Consider the following 20,275-nt stretch of genomic DNA (forward strand, 5'->3'; position numbering starts at 1 on the left):
CTCTACTGAAAATGCAAAGGGGTCAGAATAATCTAAACATAGAAACCCAACTAACGCCAGATGTAAATAGTTAAGAGTTCTTGATGATTTCAGAGTTGGACAGATAGAACGTTAACGTGGAATGCTTCTTACTATGGCGGTGTCAAAACTGTGCATATGTTCTTAAAGGATATTTGGTATCCGGATGTAGTTGTTAGACTCGGGTATGACAGTGATATTGATGAGTGTCAACTAATGATTTATTTTCACCTTACAATACATCCAGATTTGGACGATGATATAATTTCAGAATTCCAATGGCGATTAGTTTACGAGACAGCGATGAAAACACCAGAGTTGTCGCCCATTGCAATGGAACGGTATTTTGGTGTCCTGCATTTCGGCTGAGTATGAGTACATCCTTTGACATGACGTATTTTCCTTTCGATTCTCACAACGTCACTGTTGAGTTTGAAAGTTGGACTTATAGCGCAGAAGAACTGAAGATGGTCGCCATGTACGATCAAGTGGAAACATCTTTGTTTGTCGCTAGTGAAGAATGGAAGCTTGTTAAGACGTACACATACGAGACCGCATTAGCCATTTTTCCCTATCCGCGATGGGGAAGGTTTAGAGCGACATTTCTGATCAGCAGGAAGCCGGCTTATTACGTGATAAACATCGTCATACCACTGATCGCATTTTCCTTGCTGACTCAGATGGTTTTCTTATTGCCACCGGAATCAGGAGAGAAATTATCGTTAAGCGTAACAGTTCTCGTCACGTGTTCCGTTTTTCACTTGCTTCTCGCCGATCTGATACCCAGAACATCGAACCCACCGATTATAGGTATTTTGTTTAGCAATTCGTTCAAATGGATCTCTCATTTACCGGCTCATTAGGTACAGCACGGATTCATGCATATAATCAGACAATTTATTTTATCTTCATTTCAGTTATCTATATTACATTCATGCTGATGATGCTGATTTTATCGGTCATTCTCTCCGTCTGCGTTATACGCATTTCCTTCCGGAACAACTATCCCGTCCCTGATTGGTTGCGAAAGTTCGTTGACGTCATCAGTCGTAAAGCCGAAGATTCCACTGCACCGATGACGATGACCCATTCACGAAACGACGGCCGAGTCTGGATGCGTGTCGCAAAAACTTTGGACAGATTAATGTTTATCATATATCTTGGCATCACTTGTTTAGTCACCATTTGCTGTTTCGGAGCATTGATGGTAAAATAGATATTGCAGGGAGTAAAACTGGCTCAATCGTAACTAATCAAAGATTTCAGTTCAATCCTTTTTCGAGTAGAGATAATTCCCAGAATTTTCATGAAATTCCCATCTTCCATCGAGGTAAAGCTTCCGCGATTGGAGCGGATGGAACATTAAAAATTACGATACACCAGCGTTCTTAACTTGCACTGTTCGGCTATGTAAACAGTAATCAATTAAAAGCTTTAAAGTAGGTCTACTTGTCACATCTCACTAAAGCCATATCTACATAAACACTCTCGAAAGAGATGAACTCAGGTAAAATGTATTTCGATGAAAGGGTTGATAGTCAAATCTTATTCATACATTCTCGTATTTTCTGTTTGACCTAAATCGCCCGGTAATACGTTCTTTTCAGTTTGTTAAAATCTCTACCAAAAATCCTATGATGTGTTTATTTGTAATTATTTTTACGAATAATCTTGTCTTTATTGATATCTATATTCGATCGTGCGTATTTTGAGAAAATTTGTCGATGGAAAATACATGAAAAAGCAAGGCACTAGAGCAAATTGGATTCACGTACAATCTGTTGATTTGTTAGTTATTTATTAATGATCTGTATAACATTCGTTGTTTTAACCTTATGAATTATGTTTGTACGAGTCTCAGAGGACTCGTTTGAATTCTTGCTTGTCTCTCTTAATTGTGTGCGTCTGTCGTTGTCTATAATCCACTCGGTCAGAACATGATTGCCGCGGATAATAGAGATGGTTTTGAACGTTGCAAAGGAATCCATCGTCCATACTCTATTTAAATGAAAATATTGTGGTATCGCGTGTTTGTATCAAATATTGATTTAGTGTGATGAAATGAGAGTGTAGCAGAAATATATCTTTTAATGTCCACCATCCTTGATCCGACGTCCCTGTAAGTCATAAGTGTAGTTGCCATTAGTCACCAGTAGCCAGCAGACGTTAAATCAGAATCATCCAATCACCATGTCAAATCTCTCAGGAATATTTGTGATTTTATGGATTGGTCTCTTTCATAAAGGTACGTAAGTTTTAGAGTTATTTCTGAGCAGGCCAAGTTAATCATCCAGAAAATTTCGTTATGGCGAAATCAACCAAAATCAATGATCATTAACGGGGGTACAACACGACTTGTCTTAAAAATGTGTGATTATATGTTTCACCTGATTTTTTTTATTATTAAGGAATTGCATCGTTAACCGACGAGGAACGTTGTACGGAAGATTTAATGTCGAGACCTAGGAATGTTTTGGCCAGACCAGTTTTAAACCAAAGCGATACCTTTGAACTCAAAATGATGTTTGGTCTTGTTCAAATCATTGATGTAGTAAGCTAGAAATCTACTCGAATATGATACTTATCTACTTACATTTTGCTATTTTCATTTCATCTGCTAATCAATCTTTCAGAACGAACGAATGCAAGCTATTACGCTGGGATCCTACGTAGGAATGGTACGTTGGAAATCCTTATTCGCGCCCTTTATTCCAAATGCGAAGGAAGCCAGAACAATCAGTACAAATCAAAAACCAAATGCTTTGTTGATAGTTAGGAGTTCTTGCTATTTTCAGAATTGGACAGATAGAACGTTTAAGTGGAATGCTTCCGACTATGGCGGTGTCAATACGGTGCATATGTTCTTAAAGGATGTTTGGTATCCGGATGTAGTTGTAAGACTCGGGTATGACACAGTGATATTGATGAATGTTTAACTGATGATGTATTTTCACCTAATCATACATCGCATTTATGACGATAGTATATAATTTCAGAATTCCAATGGCGATTAGTTTACGAAACAGCGATGAAAGCGCAAGAGTTGTCGTTTATTCCAACGGTACAGTATTTTGGTATCCTGGACTTCAGCTCAGTATGAGTACATCCTTTGACATGACGTATTTTCCTTTCGATTCTCACAACGTCACAGTTGAGTTTGAAAGTTGGACTTATTGCGCAGACGAACTTAAGATGGTCGCCATGTACGATCGAGTGGAAACATCTTTGTTCGTCGCCAGTCAAGAATGGAAACTTGTTAAGACGTACACATACGGGACAGAATTAGACATACCCCCTTATGCCCGATGGAGTAGGTTTAGAGCGACATTTCTGATCAGCAGGAAGCCGGCTTATTACGTGATAAACATCGTCATACCGCTGATCGCATTTTCCTTGCTGACTCAGATGGTTTTCTTATTGCCACCGGAATCAGGAGAGAAAATATCGTTAAGCGTTACAGTTCTCGTCACGTGTTCCGTTTTTCACTTGATTCTCGCCGATCTGATACCCAGAACATCGAACCCACCGATTTTAGGTATTTTGTTAGCAATTCGTTCAAATGGATCTCTCAATTACCCGTTATCAAGCTCATTAGGTACAGCAAGGATTCGTGCATGTTACCTAACAATTTTATCGTTCTTTTTTTCCAGTTATCTATATTACATTTATGCTGATGATGCTGATTTTGTCGGTCATTCTCTCCGTCTGCGTTATACGCATTTCCTTCCGGAAAGACTACCCCGTCCCTGATTGGTTGCGAAAGTTCGTCGACGTCATCAGTCGTAAAGCCGAAGATTCCACTACACCGATGACGATGACCCATTCACGAAACGACGGCCGAGTCTGGATGCGTGTCGCGAAAACTTTGGACAGATTAATGTTTATCATTTATCTTGGCGTCACTTGTTTAGTCACCATTTGCTGTTTCGGAGCATTGATGGTAAAATAGATATTGCGGGGAGTTAAACTGGTTCAATCGTAATGAAATCGTAGACAATGACAGTGACGAGAGACGAGTGTGTGTCTCATCCCCGTCGTTGTCTATAATGTACCTGCCCGGGTTAAACATCATTACTGCCGTTGATGGAGATAGTGTCGACCATTACAAATAAAACATATCATATCTACTCTATTCAAATGAACTGTTGATGGTATTGCGTGTTTGTATCAAATATTAGTTTAATGTGATGAAATGAGCGTACGTGGCAGAAATATAACTTTTAATGTCCACCGTCCTTGATCCGACGTTCATGCGGGTCATGGTTTATAGTTGCCATTAGTCACCAGTAAATACATCAGACGTTAAATCAGAACCATCCAATCACCATGTTAAATCTTTCGGGAATATTTGTGATTTCGTTGATTGGTCTCTTTCATAAAGGTACTAAAGGTAAGTTTTAGATTTATTTCTAAACAGGCCAAGTTATATAATACAGAAAATCTTTTTATGGAAATCATCCACAATCACTGGTCATTAAACGGGTGTTCAGATAAATGGTTTATCACGACTTGTCTTAGAAAGTGTGTAATTATTTGTTTTATCTGATTTTCGTGATCAAGGAATTGCATCGTTAACCGACGAGGAACGTTGTACGGAAGATTTAACGTCGAGACCTAGGAATGTTTTGGCCAGACCAGTTTTAAACCAAAGCGATGCCGTTGAGCTCAATATGATTTTTGGTCTTGTTCAAATCATCGAAGTCGTAAGCTAAAAATCCACTAAAATATCCTATTTAGATCTGCTTACATTTTCTTTTGTCAATTTCATTTTTCAATGTTTTAGAACGAACGAAAGCAAGCTATTACACTGGGATCCTACGTAGGACTGGTACGTTGAGAATCCTTATTTGAACTTCTTAATACTGAAAGTGCAAAGGGGTCAGAATAATCTAAACATAGAAACCCAACTAACGCCAGACGTAAATAGTTAAGAATTATTGGTGATTTCAGAGTTGGACAGATAGAACGTTAACGTGGAATGCTTCCGACTATGGCGGTGTCAAAACTGTGCATATGTTCTTAAAGGATATTTGGTATCCGGATATTGTTGTTAAACTCGGGTAAGTCACAGTGATATTGACGAATGTTAAACCGATGATTTATTATCGTCCAAAAAATATCATCTTGTTTTTTGACGATGTTAAATTTCAGAATTCCAAAGATGATCAGTTTACGAGACAACGATGAAAGCACAAAAGTTATCGTTTATTTCAATGGAACGTTATTTTGGTATCCTGCAGTTCGGCTCAGTATGAGTACACCCTTTGATATGACGTATTTTCCTTTCGATTCTCACAACGTCACAGTTGAGTTTGAAAGTTGGACTTATAGCGCAGAAGAACTTAAGATGGTCGCCATGTACGATCGAGTGGAAACATCTTTGTTCGTTGCCAGTCAAGAATGGAATCTTGTTAAGACGTACGCATACGTGGCTGAATTTAACATACCCTCTTATCCTCGATTGGGTAGGTTTAGAGCGACATTTCTGATCAGCAGGAAGCCGGCTTATTACGTGATAAACATCGTCATACCGCTGATCGCATTTTCCTTGCTGACGCAGATGGTTTTCTTATTGCCACCGGAATCAGGAGAGAAAATATCGTTAAGCGTAACAGTTCTCGTCACGTGTTCCGTTTTTCACTTGCTTCTCGCCGATCTGATACCCAGAACATCGAAACCGCCGATTATAGGTATTTGATTAAGCAATTCGTTCGAATGGATCTCTCAATTACCCGTTATTCAGTATTCAGCTCTTTTGTTACACACGGCAAAAATTCGAGCATATCATCACACAATTTTATCTTATTCTTTATTTCAGTTATCTATATTACATTTATGCTGATGATGCTGATTTTGTCGGTCATTCTCTCCGTCTGCGTTATACGCATTTCCTTCCGGAACGACTATCCCGTCCCTGATTGGTTGCGAAAGTTAGTTGACGTCATCGGTCGGAATTCCGCCGCTCGCGAGGCTCAAGGTGAAGTTCATGCAGCAGCCAAAGACTCTACTGCACCGATGACGATGACCCATGCACGAAACGACGGCCAAGCCTGGATGCGTGTCGCAAAAATGTTGGACAGATTGATGTTCATCATTTATCTTGGCGCAACTTGTTTAGTCACTGCTTGCTGTTTCATAGCATTGATGGTAAAATAGATTATGGTTGAATGTTGGTTCAATCGTTGTAGGTCAATTATCTATTTGATTCATAATCAAAGATTTATGTTCAATCTTTTCAAAATTCGTAAAGTTAAAATTCATAATTCAAATTTCCCATCAAAGTAACGCGACGATTAGTGCGAATGGAACATCGAAATCATGATACTTCAGCGCTTGTTTTGCTTGCAGTGATCGGTTTTGTAAACAGTAACCATTTGTAAGCTACAAAGTTGGTCTATTCGTTGCATTTCACTAAAGCCATATTTACAGTAACTCTGCAGGAGTATTTACTTGATTTTTACACAGATTCATACAATGCACGATTCGTATTCAGATCAGCTACCAATTAAGCGACGTAAATATTAATAGTATAGTAATAGTACGAGTCGGTATAAACAAATGTCGCATGCCCGAACAGTTGTAACGAATATACCGGAACCCTTCTGCCGATAAGTTCCCTCCCTTCTTCATCATGTTGAAAATTCTCTGAACTGTACATATTCCATTCATTATGAGATCAGTGAGTCTCTAAACACTGACATGTCCTGACCCACTACTAGCTTGGTTTCGCGGGCATACGAACGCACCACGTCGTGTTTTGAATCTAAAGTAAATGGGGTCTAACTGCAGTTTGGGTCACCTTTCCACTGTGTGGCGCTAGTGTTATTAAAGAATAGTGTTATGGTAAGGTTAGGTACTTAACCATTAGGGACGCCTAAACTGTAGCCGTTAATGGAAAAACTCCAAGCCACACTGACAGGACAAAACTGCATTCACTCCAAAAACTTTTCGATTAAATGTACTTTGAGTGTACTCGGCCTTGGCACTGTCTTTCTATACTTCCGTTTCTCTTTCTAGCTCAAGCGATTTCGTAAAACTAAATCCGGTCAAAAACCTGCTGAAGACACGCCTCCTAAATCCCACAAGAAACGATCGGATACTGTTATTGAAAATGATATCAAAGACGTAAGATTAGTAGAGTAGGCTACACTTCATAAATCCCAATGCAGGCGACGCGGGGATAAGGCGCAAACGGGAGACGGAAACATGTTTCCGAGCGTTACCGAGAAACACAGTTTTGGGCATTACGTTTCTGAGACCAAACATTTGTTTCCGTGTTTCTGTGATTCCCTGCGTCGTCGCGTGCATTGGGCTTAAATCATACCTGAGATAAGCTGAGCTTTGTCTTAATCTTAATGAATGTACAACTGGATTCTTACCGTTGTCTTACCTTCTTTCCATCCTCTACGTCTCGTGGTTTCTATGTAAAACATGTCTTTCTGTTAACTATAAATTCTAACTTCGTACGAAAGATTTTTCGACTTTCTACATCGATCAGTCATCATTCACATTTGATCGCGGGTCATTCTTCTCCGCTCCATTTATTCGATTTCAGTCCTAGTTGATTACTTATTACTCATTTTCAGATTGTCGTTGAAAATCACCTCGATGTGAATCATATTAGCGATGAGGTCGAAGAAAAAAATAAACTAAACAGGTAGGGTCTAGTCCGTTGGCCATCCAGAAAAGATTTGATTACCAACAGAAAAGGGTACTTATTCAAAAAGAAAATGGCACCGAAAACTAAGCATGCTCTATTAATCTCCATTCCTTTACTGACACAGCTGAACTTTCTGGGATATACGTTATTTCCGATGAATGGCACAAAAGTGGGTGGGAAACAATTCGGGATTGATTTTGAAAAAGCATTCGGACACGCCCCTTGACCCAGGTCCACAGTTGTTGAGTTAAATAAGTTTTGACTAGCATGGCCCATTGCTGTTAAAACATTTGCCTTTGATTTGTTTGACCCTAGTGTCTCAAACTTAACTGTGTTACTCAGGTCCTGGTTTGTATCTATGACTATGCCCGTGGGCAAGTTTGGTCTATTTTGAGGTAATTTTAATCCATCTTTGTTTTCAGGGTAGAAACTACTGATGATGTATTTGAGTCGGGCGTTCTACAGCCGAACAACAGTGTATCTCCGCATCGTCACGTTGGTAGTTTACCCGTGAATGGAAACTCTGCAAACCACTCAGCTGATACTGAACTACAAAACCGAAACGATTCGAATCCGAAGTCAAACGGAGGAACTTTAGTAGAATTAGACTCTAATGTTAGCAATTGTGATAAATCGGTCAATAACTCGCACATTTCCACTGCTGCTGCTGCTAAAACTCCTCCTAATTCACCGCATCCTGCAGCGGCTAGAGTAACATCTCCTTTTCAAAATCTAGGAAGGTAAGCTCGTGGAAAAAATGTTTCATTTGTAGAAGAACTAGCAGTTGTAGTTCGGATCTAGGCCCTATGACGAGTAGCTATCTTTAGTGAAATATATACCAGTAATTTTTGGTTGATACTGGTCAGAGTTGCACTAACTAGTACTGATATACAATTTTTCAGGACTACGCCATCTATTGAGGGAATGCAGCAACTTTCGCGTCAGATAAACGGCTTGTTATCTCAATCATCGTCGTATCTGAACGGCGGCGACGACGTCGAACCGGATCTGGATAATTCCCTCGCCGAACTCGAGGTAAGTTTGTCGTCCGTCATATTTATGTCATGGCAATTTATGACTGAAGAAGCCGGTGCTATGCTAGTAAAACTAACTTATCCTGACATAAACCTGACATAAATCTTTTTCTACTTTCTATAAACGCAGTTGGTAAATGTGAGTTTTTACTTAAAATCTGTAAATGGTTTAAGCTTTTTGGTCGAAGGTGAACTATTGATATGATCTTGAAATTCTCATTCATGGATGTTTATTTATGTTTCGTTTCTGTTGCAAGCCCCTCGTACAGTCTGTTTGTCCATGTGTCTTTCAGCTTTTTAATAGTCGGTTGATCTTGTTGAAACTTGGGCACAATGTTAGTATGGGGGTCTAGTTTTTTATTGCAAAGAATGGGCCGAGTGCATCACCTAACGACAGAAGTAGGCACTAAAAACTGTTTTTCGGCGACATGATCTTGAACATGACCTCGTAACTAAGGAACAGGGCTAAAATTCAAAAAGTTTTCTTGACAAAATTTAGCTACTGGCCCTAGATACAATATATCCAAATTGTAATGGGGACCAATTCATGGTAATTTCGGAGTTCAAGCCTGAGCCAAAGATCTGTTGTCGCTTACAGCTAGTCATTCCTGTTTTTTCCAGACCAGAAACAAAGATTTAGCGGCTCAACTAGAAAAACATAACCAAACCAATCATCAGTTATCGTTTAGTTGCGAAGAACTGGTAAGAAACTGATTCTGAATTTACAGATGTTCATTCATGTTGTTCTATGAAATACGTATATGTACTTGAATTGAATTGCCATTTTGTAGACAGGACAGAATGTTAAATTACAAGAGCAGATGATGAAAGAACGTCAACGCTTCGAGGAACAGTTACGAAAAGAGATTGGAGCTTTGAAAGAACAGTTGCAGGTAAGATTTTCTGATTCTAATTGCTGAGTTTTAAACTTCGGTCAGGGATTTAATATTATCGTAACAACATGGACAGAATATTTCACTAATGATTATGGTGACATTACCAATCAAATCGACATATTTATTGATACCAGTTTTAAGACCATTTTCACCCTGTAATAGAATCGTCAAATTGCTAAGAATCATAATTTAAATGTTGTCTATTTGCGAAAAGTACTGAAAATGTTAACCTGTTTGTCTAGGTCCATATCCAGACGATTGGTATACTAGTAGCTGAGAAATCAGAACTACAATCTTCATTATCTCAATCACAGAAATCTGCTCAACAGAGACTCGGTAAGGGCTGGCTGTTAGGATTAGATTATGTATGCAGAAAGTGTTGATGTTCTTTAGTACATAAGAGATTCGAGTAAAATGTGGTTAGGCCGTATTAACTATTGTAGTTCCCACAGTACTGGGAAATCGAAAAAAGATTGTATTTTGCATATGATAGATTTTCCTCTTATCTTGGAAGTGTTTGGGAAATTCCTTTTATGCCTCATGTAGCATAGTTCTGGGATATCGCTTGCTTGCCCGAGGACAACTTTCTTCAGCAATTTTTCTTTGAAAAATGACCCATGAAAGCCTGTGGAATTTTGAATTCATGTTGAACTAGGAACTATGTATCGTATTTATCATGAGATGTTTTTATTTAAAATTATTGTTAAAAATTTATTTAGATGAATTGGAAGTTCTGTCTGGCCGGTTAAAAGCATCGCGACAACGTGTCGCCGATTTGGAGAAAACGTCGACCACATCAAATCAAAGCAGTAAAAAGTTTGAAAAGGTACCGGTGATGATTATCCAATCAATGAGTATTTATATTTAGCATAACAGAAGATGAATCAGTCATCAATTTATGCCTCATCTCATTAATTGTTGTTATCTATTATTACAGAATAGCAAAGAACTGTCGAAAGAAGTCGATCGCTTGAAAATAGAAATATACAAAGTCAGGTAAGAGTGGCTTTTGCTGTCACTGTCTGTTAGTTCTAGGGTTCGTAGCGGTTAATGGAAAGTTGTGAAATTGACAATGTCCAATTCCAGGCCTGGAGAGTCATAGAATTGACTTCAAAATCACTGAGGTTATGGAAAAAGTCTTGGAAGGAATTGAATTTCCGAATCTTGACGTGCAGTTTTTTGTAGGCCTGTACATTCTACGTGGGTTATTACGAATGATGTTTCCTGCTTTTCATTTTTTCAGCAAATCAAGTGAAGATTTACGACAACAGAATTCGGAATTACAGGAGAAATTAAACGGTAAAGTGTCGGAGTGCGCGAACTTGAACCAGACGGTGAAAGATGTGAAACACGAGCTCGGTATGAAAGACGTCCTCTTACAGCAGGTAAAGTTTCATTGCAAATAAAGACGAGGGCCCGGTCTCATCGTCCTCGCTTGCCAGGGTTTGATTGCCTTGTATCGGTAGAGCGAATTTGCCGGTGAAAGACTGGTTGGCTTGATACATAGACTGGTGGCCCCGAATGGCAAACTGTCCACCTAAGAAATCTTGGGCGGTGTAATAAACCAATGAAGGGTCTGTGGTCAGGTTTTCTATTGGTGTGAGCTTCAGCAGGAGGCAATCAAACCCTGTCAAGCAAGGATCGGTTTCGTGGACTGGGTATGAAAATAACTACTGGCTGTAAATCCTTAACCTGGGTGACAACCACCATAGATTGTAACAACTAAAATTTCTAAGTGTTTCTAGGGATTATTTTGTCCCCAAATCTATGAAACTCAGCCCTGGCATCGCCCAGAGTTAGAACGCTATAACTACTGTTTCATTGGATGATGTATTTTTTGCAGCTTTCTAATCAGAGTGCGAATAGCAACGAATCGGCGCAAATGGTGCAGTTATTGAACGCGGAGAAAGTCGAACTGACAAACCGCCTCGAAAACTACAATGAAGCATTCCAGAAATTAACCGCTGAACGGGACCAGATAGCTGTCCAGTATCAACAGTATATCGAACAGTTGAAACAGCGCGAGACTCAGTTACAGGAACAGGTATATTCCTTCCTTGAAAAAAAAAACCAAACGCCGGAGTTGTGAGTTTGAAAACGAAATACAGTCAAATTCGCTCAATTCAGCTGGGTTTAATCCAGATCTCGATCTAATCCGCCGCCAGTTTTAGAGACTGGTGATATTAACTTTAACCCGGAATTGTAATTTTAGGTTGAATCTTTGATCGAAGAACGAGATCGAATGCAAAAACGACACGAAGAACTCGATGATATAATCTCACGGTTGAACTACGAACTCGGTAATTAATTGATTACTAAACTACTACGTTAGGATATTATATTCATATGTGTATTTCTTTTTGACCACGTAGCATTCAAGAATTTGGAATTTGAAATTATGTATGAATATAGATATTCTGACGAGAAAATGATAATAGGATAACTTGCTAAACGAAATAGTATTTTATCAATACTGAAATTCCTATGAACTTATTGGTCAGCTTTAATCGGAGCCTTGAAGAATTTTTCCCGCCCGATCTTTTTGCAGCCAATCAGAATCCGTCCGCCGGCGAAGACCTACAGACGTTAGTTCAAGAGTTGAGCGGTCAGTTACAGAAGGTGAAACTCGACTACGAGGAATTGACCGCGAAATATCAAGCCCAAGTTCGCGATAATTCTCAGTTGAGCCGGTAAGTCAGTTAGACTAGAAATCACTTAGCTAGAAATCAGGGAATTAAAGTCAATTAAAAGTGGTCACCCTGATGAGCTTCATGATGTTTCATTAGTTTATTATCACTGACATGTACATTACGTGTGAATCATAAATAGAAATTATAGAAAAAAGACCCAGCCCAAATTAAGACTTATAAGTCACTTAATAAATGAATAGAGTTGATGTAGATAAAATTTTCCTGCAGAATTTATACTTGAAACATTGTATTCAAAAGTGAATTTCTTTTTGACCATGCAGCGATCGAGAACATTTTGAATGTAAAAATTTGATGATCAGACAATATACTTCATGTGAATTGAAACTGTTTGTCAAGGTTAATATGTATTATATGCGTTGAACTTGGTTTTTCAAGGTTTGTCGACGAACGAGAAGTGCGAATTCAAGAACTCGAGAGCACGGTGGAGAAACTGTCGGAAAACTCGGTCGATCACAATCAGTTACTGGAGAATTTACAGAGCGACAAAATGGCTTTGAGTCGCGCGATGACACAGAACAAAGAACTGAAAACGCAACTCGCCGAGCTTCAGAACGGTTTCATGAAAATGGTGAGAGATTCGTCGGTGAATACGCGGAGAGGATATCCACGCGAATTGTTCTATATTTTGTAAACGATGTTTTGAATTTTTTCGCAGAGTCACGAGAATATGGATTTATTAACTCAACTACAAAACGAACAGCACGTGTCGAAGGAACTAGGAACTCGTTTGGGCCAGCAGGAAGATGAACTGAAAGAGATCAGGGAACAGGTATGTACTTGAAAGTGTTTTCTTATTGCTGTAGGTATGCGTATTTTTAAAACGATTCAACCGCAATTGAGCTATTGCAACATCTAGCTTCTCCAAATCTCATCATAAAACCAATCAATCTAGTCCCAAATTAAGAATGAAAAATAAAAAGTTCGAAAAGTTTCCTTGAACTTTAGTTGATTCGACATTTCAACTTGCGAGAATATGTTCGAGATTAATTTAGTAATGATTTAGTTGTTCTTGAAGATAACTATTTGGATATAGTTGAATAAACTATAGCTCAAGAAAACTTTTTGGACTCATTCTTGATAGTGTGGGGTTTTGTATCAGTTTTACAACATGGACGGTGTTTCATTAACGGTTGTCAATCAAGTCTTTGATACATTTTAGTTGAAATGACCTTGTGGAATTTTAGTTGAAATGACTGGATTATTTGAATGTGATTCCTACGTAGGTCGTTACGAAGGAGACGCAGTTGAGACATCTTCACGAAGAGCAGACGTTGCATAATAAACAGATGTTCCAAGCCGAACAACTCGAAGATCGAATACGACACTTCGAAGCTCAGGGACAACTCGTCGATACGCTTCAACGAGAACTCAACTCAGCTCAGGTATTTGATTTACCATCCGAACCGCTGACTACATGAAACAAAACGTTAAGTGTAGAAAAAAAAACGCAATCAAAATAAAACTAATACTGGATTATTATGTTAATACTCAAATGCTATGAGCCAATTTCGAAACTGATTTATTATCCAAGAGTTGTAAAAATATAACAAGTTTACGATGTGATATGCGATGCCTGAAGCAGCTAGAATATAATCAGTGTGTTGTTGATTTTGGGGGAGAGACCCAAGTCGGAATTCACTTTGGAATCAGTGTTTTATGGAATGATAGCTGACTCTATGAGTCCTAGCATTTATATAGATGGGGTAGATTAATTAGTTTTACTTTGTATTATGGGTTCTTTCTTCAATCAGTCATTTGTCTATGGAAACCAACCTGTATTTAGTGTCTTGGTTTGAAAATGTCATTCTCACTGCTTTCAGGATACTATAAATGCGCTGACCAGTCAAAATACGGAACTGAAGAATCTGCTGCGTCAAGCTAGCGAAGTCGACCAAAGTGAAAATGCCAGTGATACTGACGCCAAACAAGCGGAAATGGTAAATACATGTAGATCTTTTCTAGGTGTTAGACGAGAAGATACACAATATCCGTGTATGATGATGACGAGAGAAATCCCACAATAACGAAGCCAAGATTGAAAAATTCTATATCAGAATGGTTATATTTGAGGAGTGATGTTTCGGCTAACAACTGTTAGCCATCATCAGGCGTACTCAAAGTACTAGGTGTATTTATGCCATTTATTAACACTGGTCTATGCGTGTCTATGTTCAGGTGCACGCCTTATCGGCGTCTGTCCGACAACTAGAAATGGAACGAAATGAAGTCCTGAATCAGTGTCGAGAGGAGACACGAATTCGACAAAGTTTGCAAGAAGAAATCATTCGACTTCAAAAGGAAAATGAGTTGCAAGGTACAGAATACTCGGCGTATGATGTAATGATAATGGATTAGATGATAATGTTAATTGAACCTAACATCTATATGAAATACCTACAAAGAAAGCTTAACCTAGTTTAATTGAAAGCTTTGATGAACAAATGGGTTTAGAGATTGATTTTTGACGAGGTTTGATTGGACTAGGTAACTAATTCTGTATGGGGCAGAGTAGGAGAAGGCTCTATGCCAGGCTGAGACCGGATTAATACAGGGGATAACTAGCAGGCATTGATTGCATGATCTTAAAACTAGTGGATGTTTCATATCGCACAGTTGACTAAATATTGAGATGCGAGGCTCTTGAGGGATTTAGGGTTGAAATGTCGTAAAATAAGAAGCTGTTATCCAGAAGCTATGGGAAAGATTTACTTGGACCCGGTTCCGTAGTTGTGGTAGTCAGATTTAGTTAATTTTCAAAAGCCTTGGATCTACGCTACCGGTACCGCAGTAGTTAAACGTATTCATCTTTGGAATTGTTTTGCTTTTTACGCAGCGCCGTCGATGTTGAACGGAACGTACGTCACGAAGGAACAGTTCGACGCGATGCAGGCGGCGATGAAGATGCTCGAGGACAAGTACACGTCGGTGATGCGCGATAAAGCCGATCTCGACGATCAACGCGATCAGTACGAACACATCATACTACAATTACAAACTGAAACCGATACGATCGGTGAGTAAACGAAAATACGCCGGTCAGCTCGATGTAAAAAATTGCGAGAAACGGATGTCTGCTTAAAGAATTGTGGAAACTTTTGAAAAATCGGTTAAAAATCATGAAAATTAGTGAACAATTCAACAGTTGTCACTTGTCAAGATGTTTTTATCCCCTTTTCACGCCATATCCCGCGGAGATCATAATTTATACACACGATATGTTAATTTTTAAGAAGCTTTACTTTCTTTTTCATCCCTTAACCAACTGAGCGCCACTTTGATAATTGATGAGCACGTTCGTGGTTTCTTTTGGGGATTGAGGAAAAAATTATTGATATTTAATTTCTAGGCGATTACATCTCGTTGTACCATCAGCAGAGAGGGGTTCTACAGCATCGAGAACAAGAGAAAGAGGAATACATTGTTCGTTTGACTCGTGAACGTGAGGATATGCAGGTAACTAAACAGAGTTGGGGATCTATCATCATTTGGCAGAATTTAGGAAGCAGGTTTGTGCGTGGATATCCACTGCGGGCTTGCTAGTAGCTGATGAGGACAGGCTATTCGAGATAGGCAGTTCTGTCTGTAGTGGCTACACGGCTGAATGTTATGGGCCCCTACTCTAACATTGGGATTTTCCTTTAGGCAGGATATTTGCAAAGTAAAAAGGTTTTTAGGCTTCCATTCGAACCTGATGGCATCAATACTCTGCTGGGGCACGAAACCCTGTGCATGTACCTGCGCACTCGCGCTTATTACGCATGGCTGTGATGCCATCAGGTTCAAATCCCTCCCGATGGAGGATGGCGGAATCTTTATGAAAGCCTAATTATGCATTTGTCTGCCACGACATACTATTGCAACTCGTTTCATAGAATTTGTAAACGATTTTGGATGATTTCAGAGTAAACTCGGTGAACTTCAAGCGCTTGTGATGAAACTGCTGCAAGAACGCAATCAGTTGAATTCGTCGTATAACAACGGCGGCGCCATTCTGGACAACCAAACTCTGTCGTTATCGGCTGTTGCAAACCACGATAACATCGCGAATAATATTCACGATAAATCATTCGGAAAAACATTAGACAGCTCGCAACTTGACGGTAAATATCTTGATCAATAGTTCATAGAGTGCATTTCGCAATTGTCACAGTCTTTCCAATGATCTTCAATACATTTTGTAACTCACATGATTCTATTTCAGTTGAACTTCTAGTGTCTTCTTCAAAATCCACGAATAGCTATTGCGTTATATTCTAACAGGTTCATTTCACTCTTCAAACCAAACTAAATTTCCATCATTTCAATTTATCCAATCCAGTGCCTCTTACTGATGTAGGCTACGCATGCATCTATCTCCACTCCATCCTAATTTTTTCATCCAGTTTAGTAGATTAGATTTTTGGATTCTTCTGTATCTTGTCTTCTAGAATCATTAGGACTTTTCTTTCATAAGTAGAGTTGCCGGAATCTTTTTTCTCTGGTTTTAAGTTTTTATCACTTTTTACGAAAGTTTAACATAGTTTTCAGGTTTTCAACTTAGTTTTTAACTGAAAATTTAGCAAATGGGCGACTAAAGATTTTGTCAGGACTGTTAGAATTGTTTTCCAGATACATGCAGAAAGCTTTCCCTTGAAACGGTTAGTTGCTTACCGGTAGTCATGATTTCAACTCGTGAATAATTTTATTTCCAGATTGGCCGGATTATACGAGTTCAGGAACGGGTTCGGATAGCGATGTGAGCGAGGTTGAGGCGATCATCGCGACGCGCGGCGAACCGATCTCCGTCGGTACGAACATCGAAACGGATTCCTCAGATCATCATCGCCATCATCCTTCTCAACATCATCATCATCATCATCACCAGGAGCAACTAACGAAAAATACCGTAACGACTACGACCATTCCGCAAGACAACACCGCTTCGAAAATCATGCATTTAATTACGGAAATCGGGAACAAGACAAACTCTTCACTAGAGTTGGAATCGAGTCATATTGTACCTTGTAAATGCTGCCATGGACGACTTCAAGTTGTGTAACGACACAACATCTCAATTGTAGATATTATATATATATATAGATATAGATATATATTTGGGTTATTTATTTATGGCGGTTTCGAGGACATTAATACATACCTCCAGCATTGATTGCTGCTTGAAAATTAGCGTTTGTTTTCGTGCCTTCGGGTGATTCTCCGATAATAAGGTACCGGCATCGCTTTACTGTGGCAAGCAAGGATCCGCCAGGTTCGTTAGTGGTTAGCAGATTACCGCGCTTCAATTTATTCTACATTGCAGTTACTTTTCTCATTGGTAAATCATTTTTCAGTGAAATCAATACCACACGCTGTGAGTGAGAAGGTGACCTCTATTCGATGACTTGTTTGATGATATTACGATTTAGGTGCCTAAAATTTCAACTCAATTTTCACTATGAATAACCCGGTATATTGTTTGACTATTGTTACGCGTTGAATTAGTTCGAATTCATTGCAGGAAAATGTTTAGAAACGTTTTGATTCTGTGATACACCGGCAAATGACAGTATACGCTACAATGCAAACCAATTAAAAATACACTTATTTTGTTTCATTCATTGCTGAATTTTTCAGTTCTGCCGTGGTTTGAAAGTATCATCGAAATTACGTAATTTTTAGAAAAACTAATGCTGTAGATTTATGAGTGGAAACTTTAGTTTAACGATGTTTATCGCGCAGACTACTGGCTTTTGAAATGAAAAAAAGTCTCGGCCTGGATCTGTGAATCCCAATTTCAATAAATGTCAGTAGATATAACCGAGATACTCTGCATCGATAAAACTATATGTGAAGCTTCCACTCACTAAAATTCATCGTATAATTTTCACTTTCCTTTTGGTTTGATTTTTTGTGATGCATGAATCTATTTTGTGCTTGTATATGATCTGTGTACAGTACTCGGAAGGGATCAATGGTGCTTTTCTATAGCCGGTAGTTTTAGAATGATGTGCACCCTTTTTGCGAGGTTTTTTTTTTCTGAATGACCTAATACTGTAATATGCGCTGACATCAGGTTTCATTCGACATGGACCGCATTATCGAAAGGGCTTTTTATTTGCATTTCGAGGAAATCCTATACACTATAAACTGTCTAGGCGGTTCAATTGAAAAGTCTATATTACCAATGTGTGCATTGTCGACACTAGGAAGTCGCATTGCCAGTTTTAGCTGTTGGTAACAGCTTGTTCATTAAACCTCCTGATATGAAAATCGTCATAAAACTTTGAATGAAAACAAAGTATTATGAAAATGACTGACGTATATATCATCAGATTTTTGGAAAACGCAATCCTGATTGAAACATTATTCTACTACCGCATTCTAAGCCTGTAATTATATCGGGTGTAAATGTTATCAAACTGTGATAGAAGAATCGAAATGAAGGACCTTTGAATAACAGATAAATAGACTCTGCTCGCTTCAGCCAGTTTATTCCCTAAATTGTTTGCTAAGATAAAATCTGATAGAAGTAAGCAGCGGAGTCTACTGTGTAAAAGCTGATTTATCCTTCTCCGAGATCTTTTCATCGGGGAAATTGTTCAATCCTTTCCTGATTATTATTATTATTATTAATATTAGTATGTTATTAGTTTATAAGTTATCTTTTTTGTACGTGCTGTGCTTATTCCGTAGAATGTGGACACCTCGACGCGTGGTGTCACCAGAATTTCTACCCTTCGATCGGTTTGACTTCGAAACTATCGAAAACACGCGATTCTAGTGACGTCACGCGTCAACGTATCGATATCCGATTATCGGTGTCCGGAGGAAGGAATCGATCGAAATTTAATCTTGTTAACCGATGTTACGTTTATTGTAAATACATAAGAACAAAATGATTTAATATATGATTATATACCGGTATACGAAATGTACATACACATTCATCATTCTAGTCGCCTGCTTTGTACAGAAATTTGCTAATTTTTTTTTTTTTCGTCAAATTACGCCGGTTGCAGTGTTCTTGGTAAAGTTTGGCCCTCGAAAAGAGTTAAGATTAAGTTCAGTTCAAATGTTTAACACTCGAAGAGTGAAATGTTTACCGAGAACCGTGCGACTGTGTCCAGCGGTATAAGGAAGTCTTGTATCGTTGAAATGTATGTCTGCAGAAATTATTTGTCCGCGCGTTTTGAAGTTGTCGGGGAGGTGTTAGGATATTTCTGGTGAAATGAAAAATAAAATACATTAACTCAATAATCTGACTGCGGGGTTTGTGTATGGTGATTTCCATCTTAACCATTTATTTGTTTGTTTCTAATAAAACACTGCTACGAAGTAGTAGTTTTTTGAGGTTTGTTGTATTCTAGACAAATTACCCCCCATTTAATGCCGTAATCGCTCTAATTAGTAGTCGAATAAAACGCTTGAATCCGTGTAAAATGTAGATAAATGAAGAAGTCCGACGACTCGAATTTTATCATTCAAAATTCTATGGTGGGGACTTCTTTATTTAATTACTTTAATGATTCGTACGAAAATTAGACGTGAATTTTCATCATCATATGTATTGAACTGTTTGGTTTTCTTTTTCATCGGGCTTTTGATCTATATTTATGGGGCTGCGCTTTGAAAGCCCTAACTAACTTAATGGGAGTTTCTTTGTTGCCAAAAAACCAACACATTCATTGTCACTAATATTCATGTGTACAGGATAGTCTCGATCTATTCATACATACATTGTAAATTACGTTTCTGCTGTGTGGTGATCATCAAAAATAATCAAAAACACTCTTTGAATCTATATTTTTGTAATCGCTCGTAAATTTATTCAACTTTTTTTTTCGCTGCCAAGTTAAAAGAATAAATGGATCAGCATTCAGATTTATTCTTAGTTATCCAGTACGATTAGTCGATTGTACATTGAACATTGTATTTAAGGTATCGTGTATCAGATGAAGGGAGTATATTCAAATTGAT

General features: G+C 38.5%; 2 protein-coding genes across 2 annotated transcripts; both read left to right on the forward strand.

Annotated features, from left to right (window-relative positions):
• Positions 1 to 407: 407 nt before the first annotated feature.
• On the forward strand, positions 408 to 6,174 carry LOC141909216 (uncharacterized). The gene is made up of 10 exons (XM_074799601.1): positions 408 to 828; positions 2,427 to 2,569; positions 2,652 to 2,696; positions 2,814 to 2,923; positions 3,015 to 3,079; positions 3,669 to 3,958; positions 4,400 to 4,408; positions 4,969 to 5,078; positions 5,170 to 5,708; positions 5,837 to 6,174. The coding sequence occupies exons 1-10, from the start codon at positions 408 to 410 to the stop codon at positions 6,172 to 6,174; spliced, it is 2,070 nt and encodes a 689-aa protein (XP_074655702.1).
• A 514-nt stretch (positions 6,175 to 6,688) lies between these two features.
• On the forward strand, positions 6,689 to 20,275 carry LOC141909217 (golgin subfamily A member 2-like). Its single transcript, XM_074799602.1, has 23 exons — positions 6,689 to 6,697; positions 7,036 to 7,143; positions 7,605 to 7,675; positions 8,101 to 8,418; positions 8,581 to 8,713; positions 9,334 to 9,414; positions 9,504 to 9,605; positions 9,851 to 9,944; positions 10,328 to 10,434; positions 10,546 to 10,604; positions 10,852 to 10,993; positions 11,452 to 11,652; positions 11,821 to 11,908; positions 12,157 to 12,298; positions 12,695 to 12,887; positions 12,975 to 13,088; positions 13,543 to 13,701; positions 14,140 to 14,256; positions 14,495 to 14,633; positions 15,153 to 15,332; positions 15,666 to 15,772; positions 16,221 to 16,419; positions 17,011 to 20,275. Exons 1-23 carry the CDS (start codon positions 6,689 to 6,691, stop codon positions 17,355 to 17,357), a joined length of 3,210 nt encoding a protein of 1,069 aa, XP_074655703.1. The 3' UTR covers positions 17,358 to 20,275.

Source organism: Tubulanus polymorphus, chromosome 7, assembly GCF_964204645.1.
Source record: "Tubulanus polymorphus chromosome 7, tnTubPoly1.2, whole genome shotgun sequence".
NCBI lineage: Eukaryota > Metazoa > Nemertea > Palaeonemertea > Tubulaniformes > Tubulanidae > Tubulanus > Tubulanus polymorphus.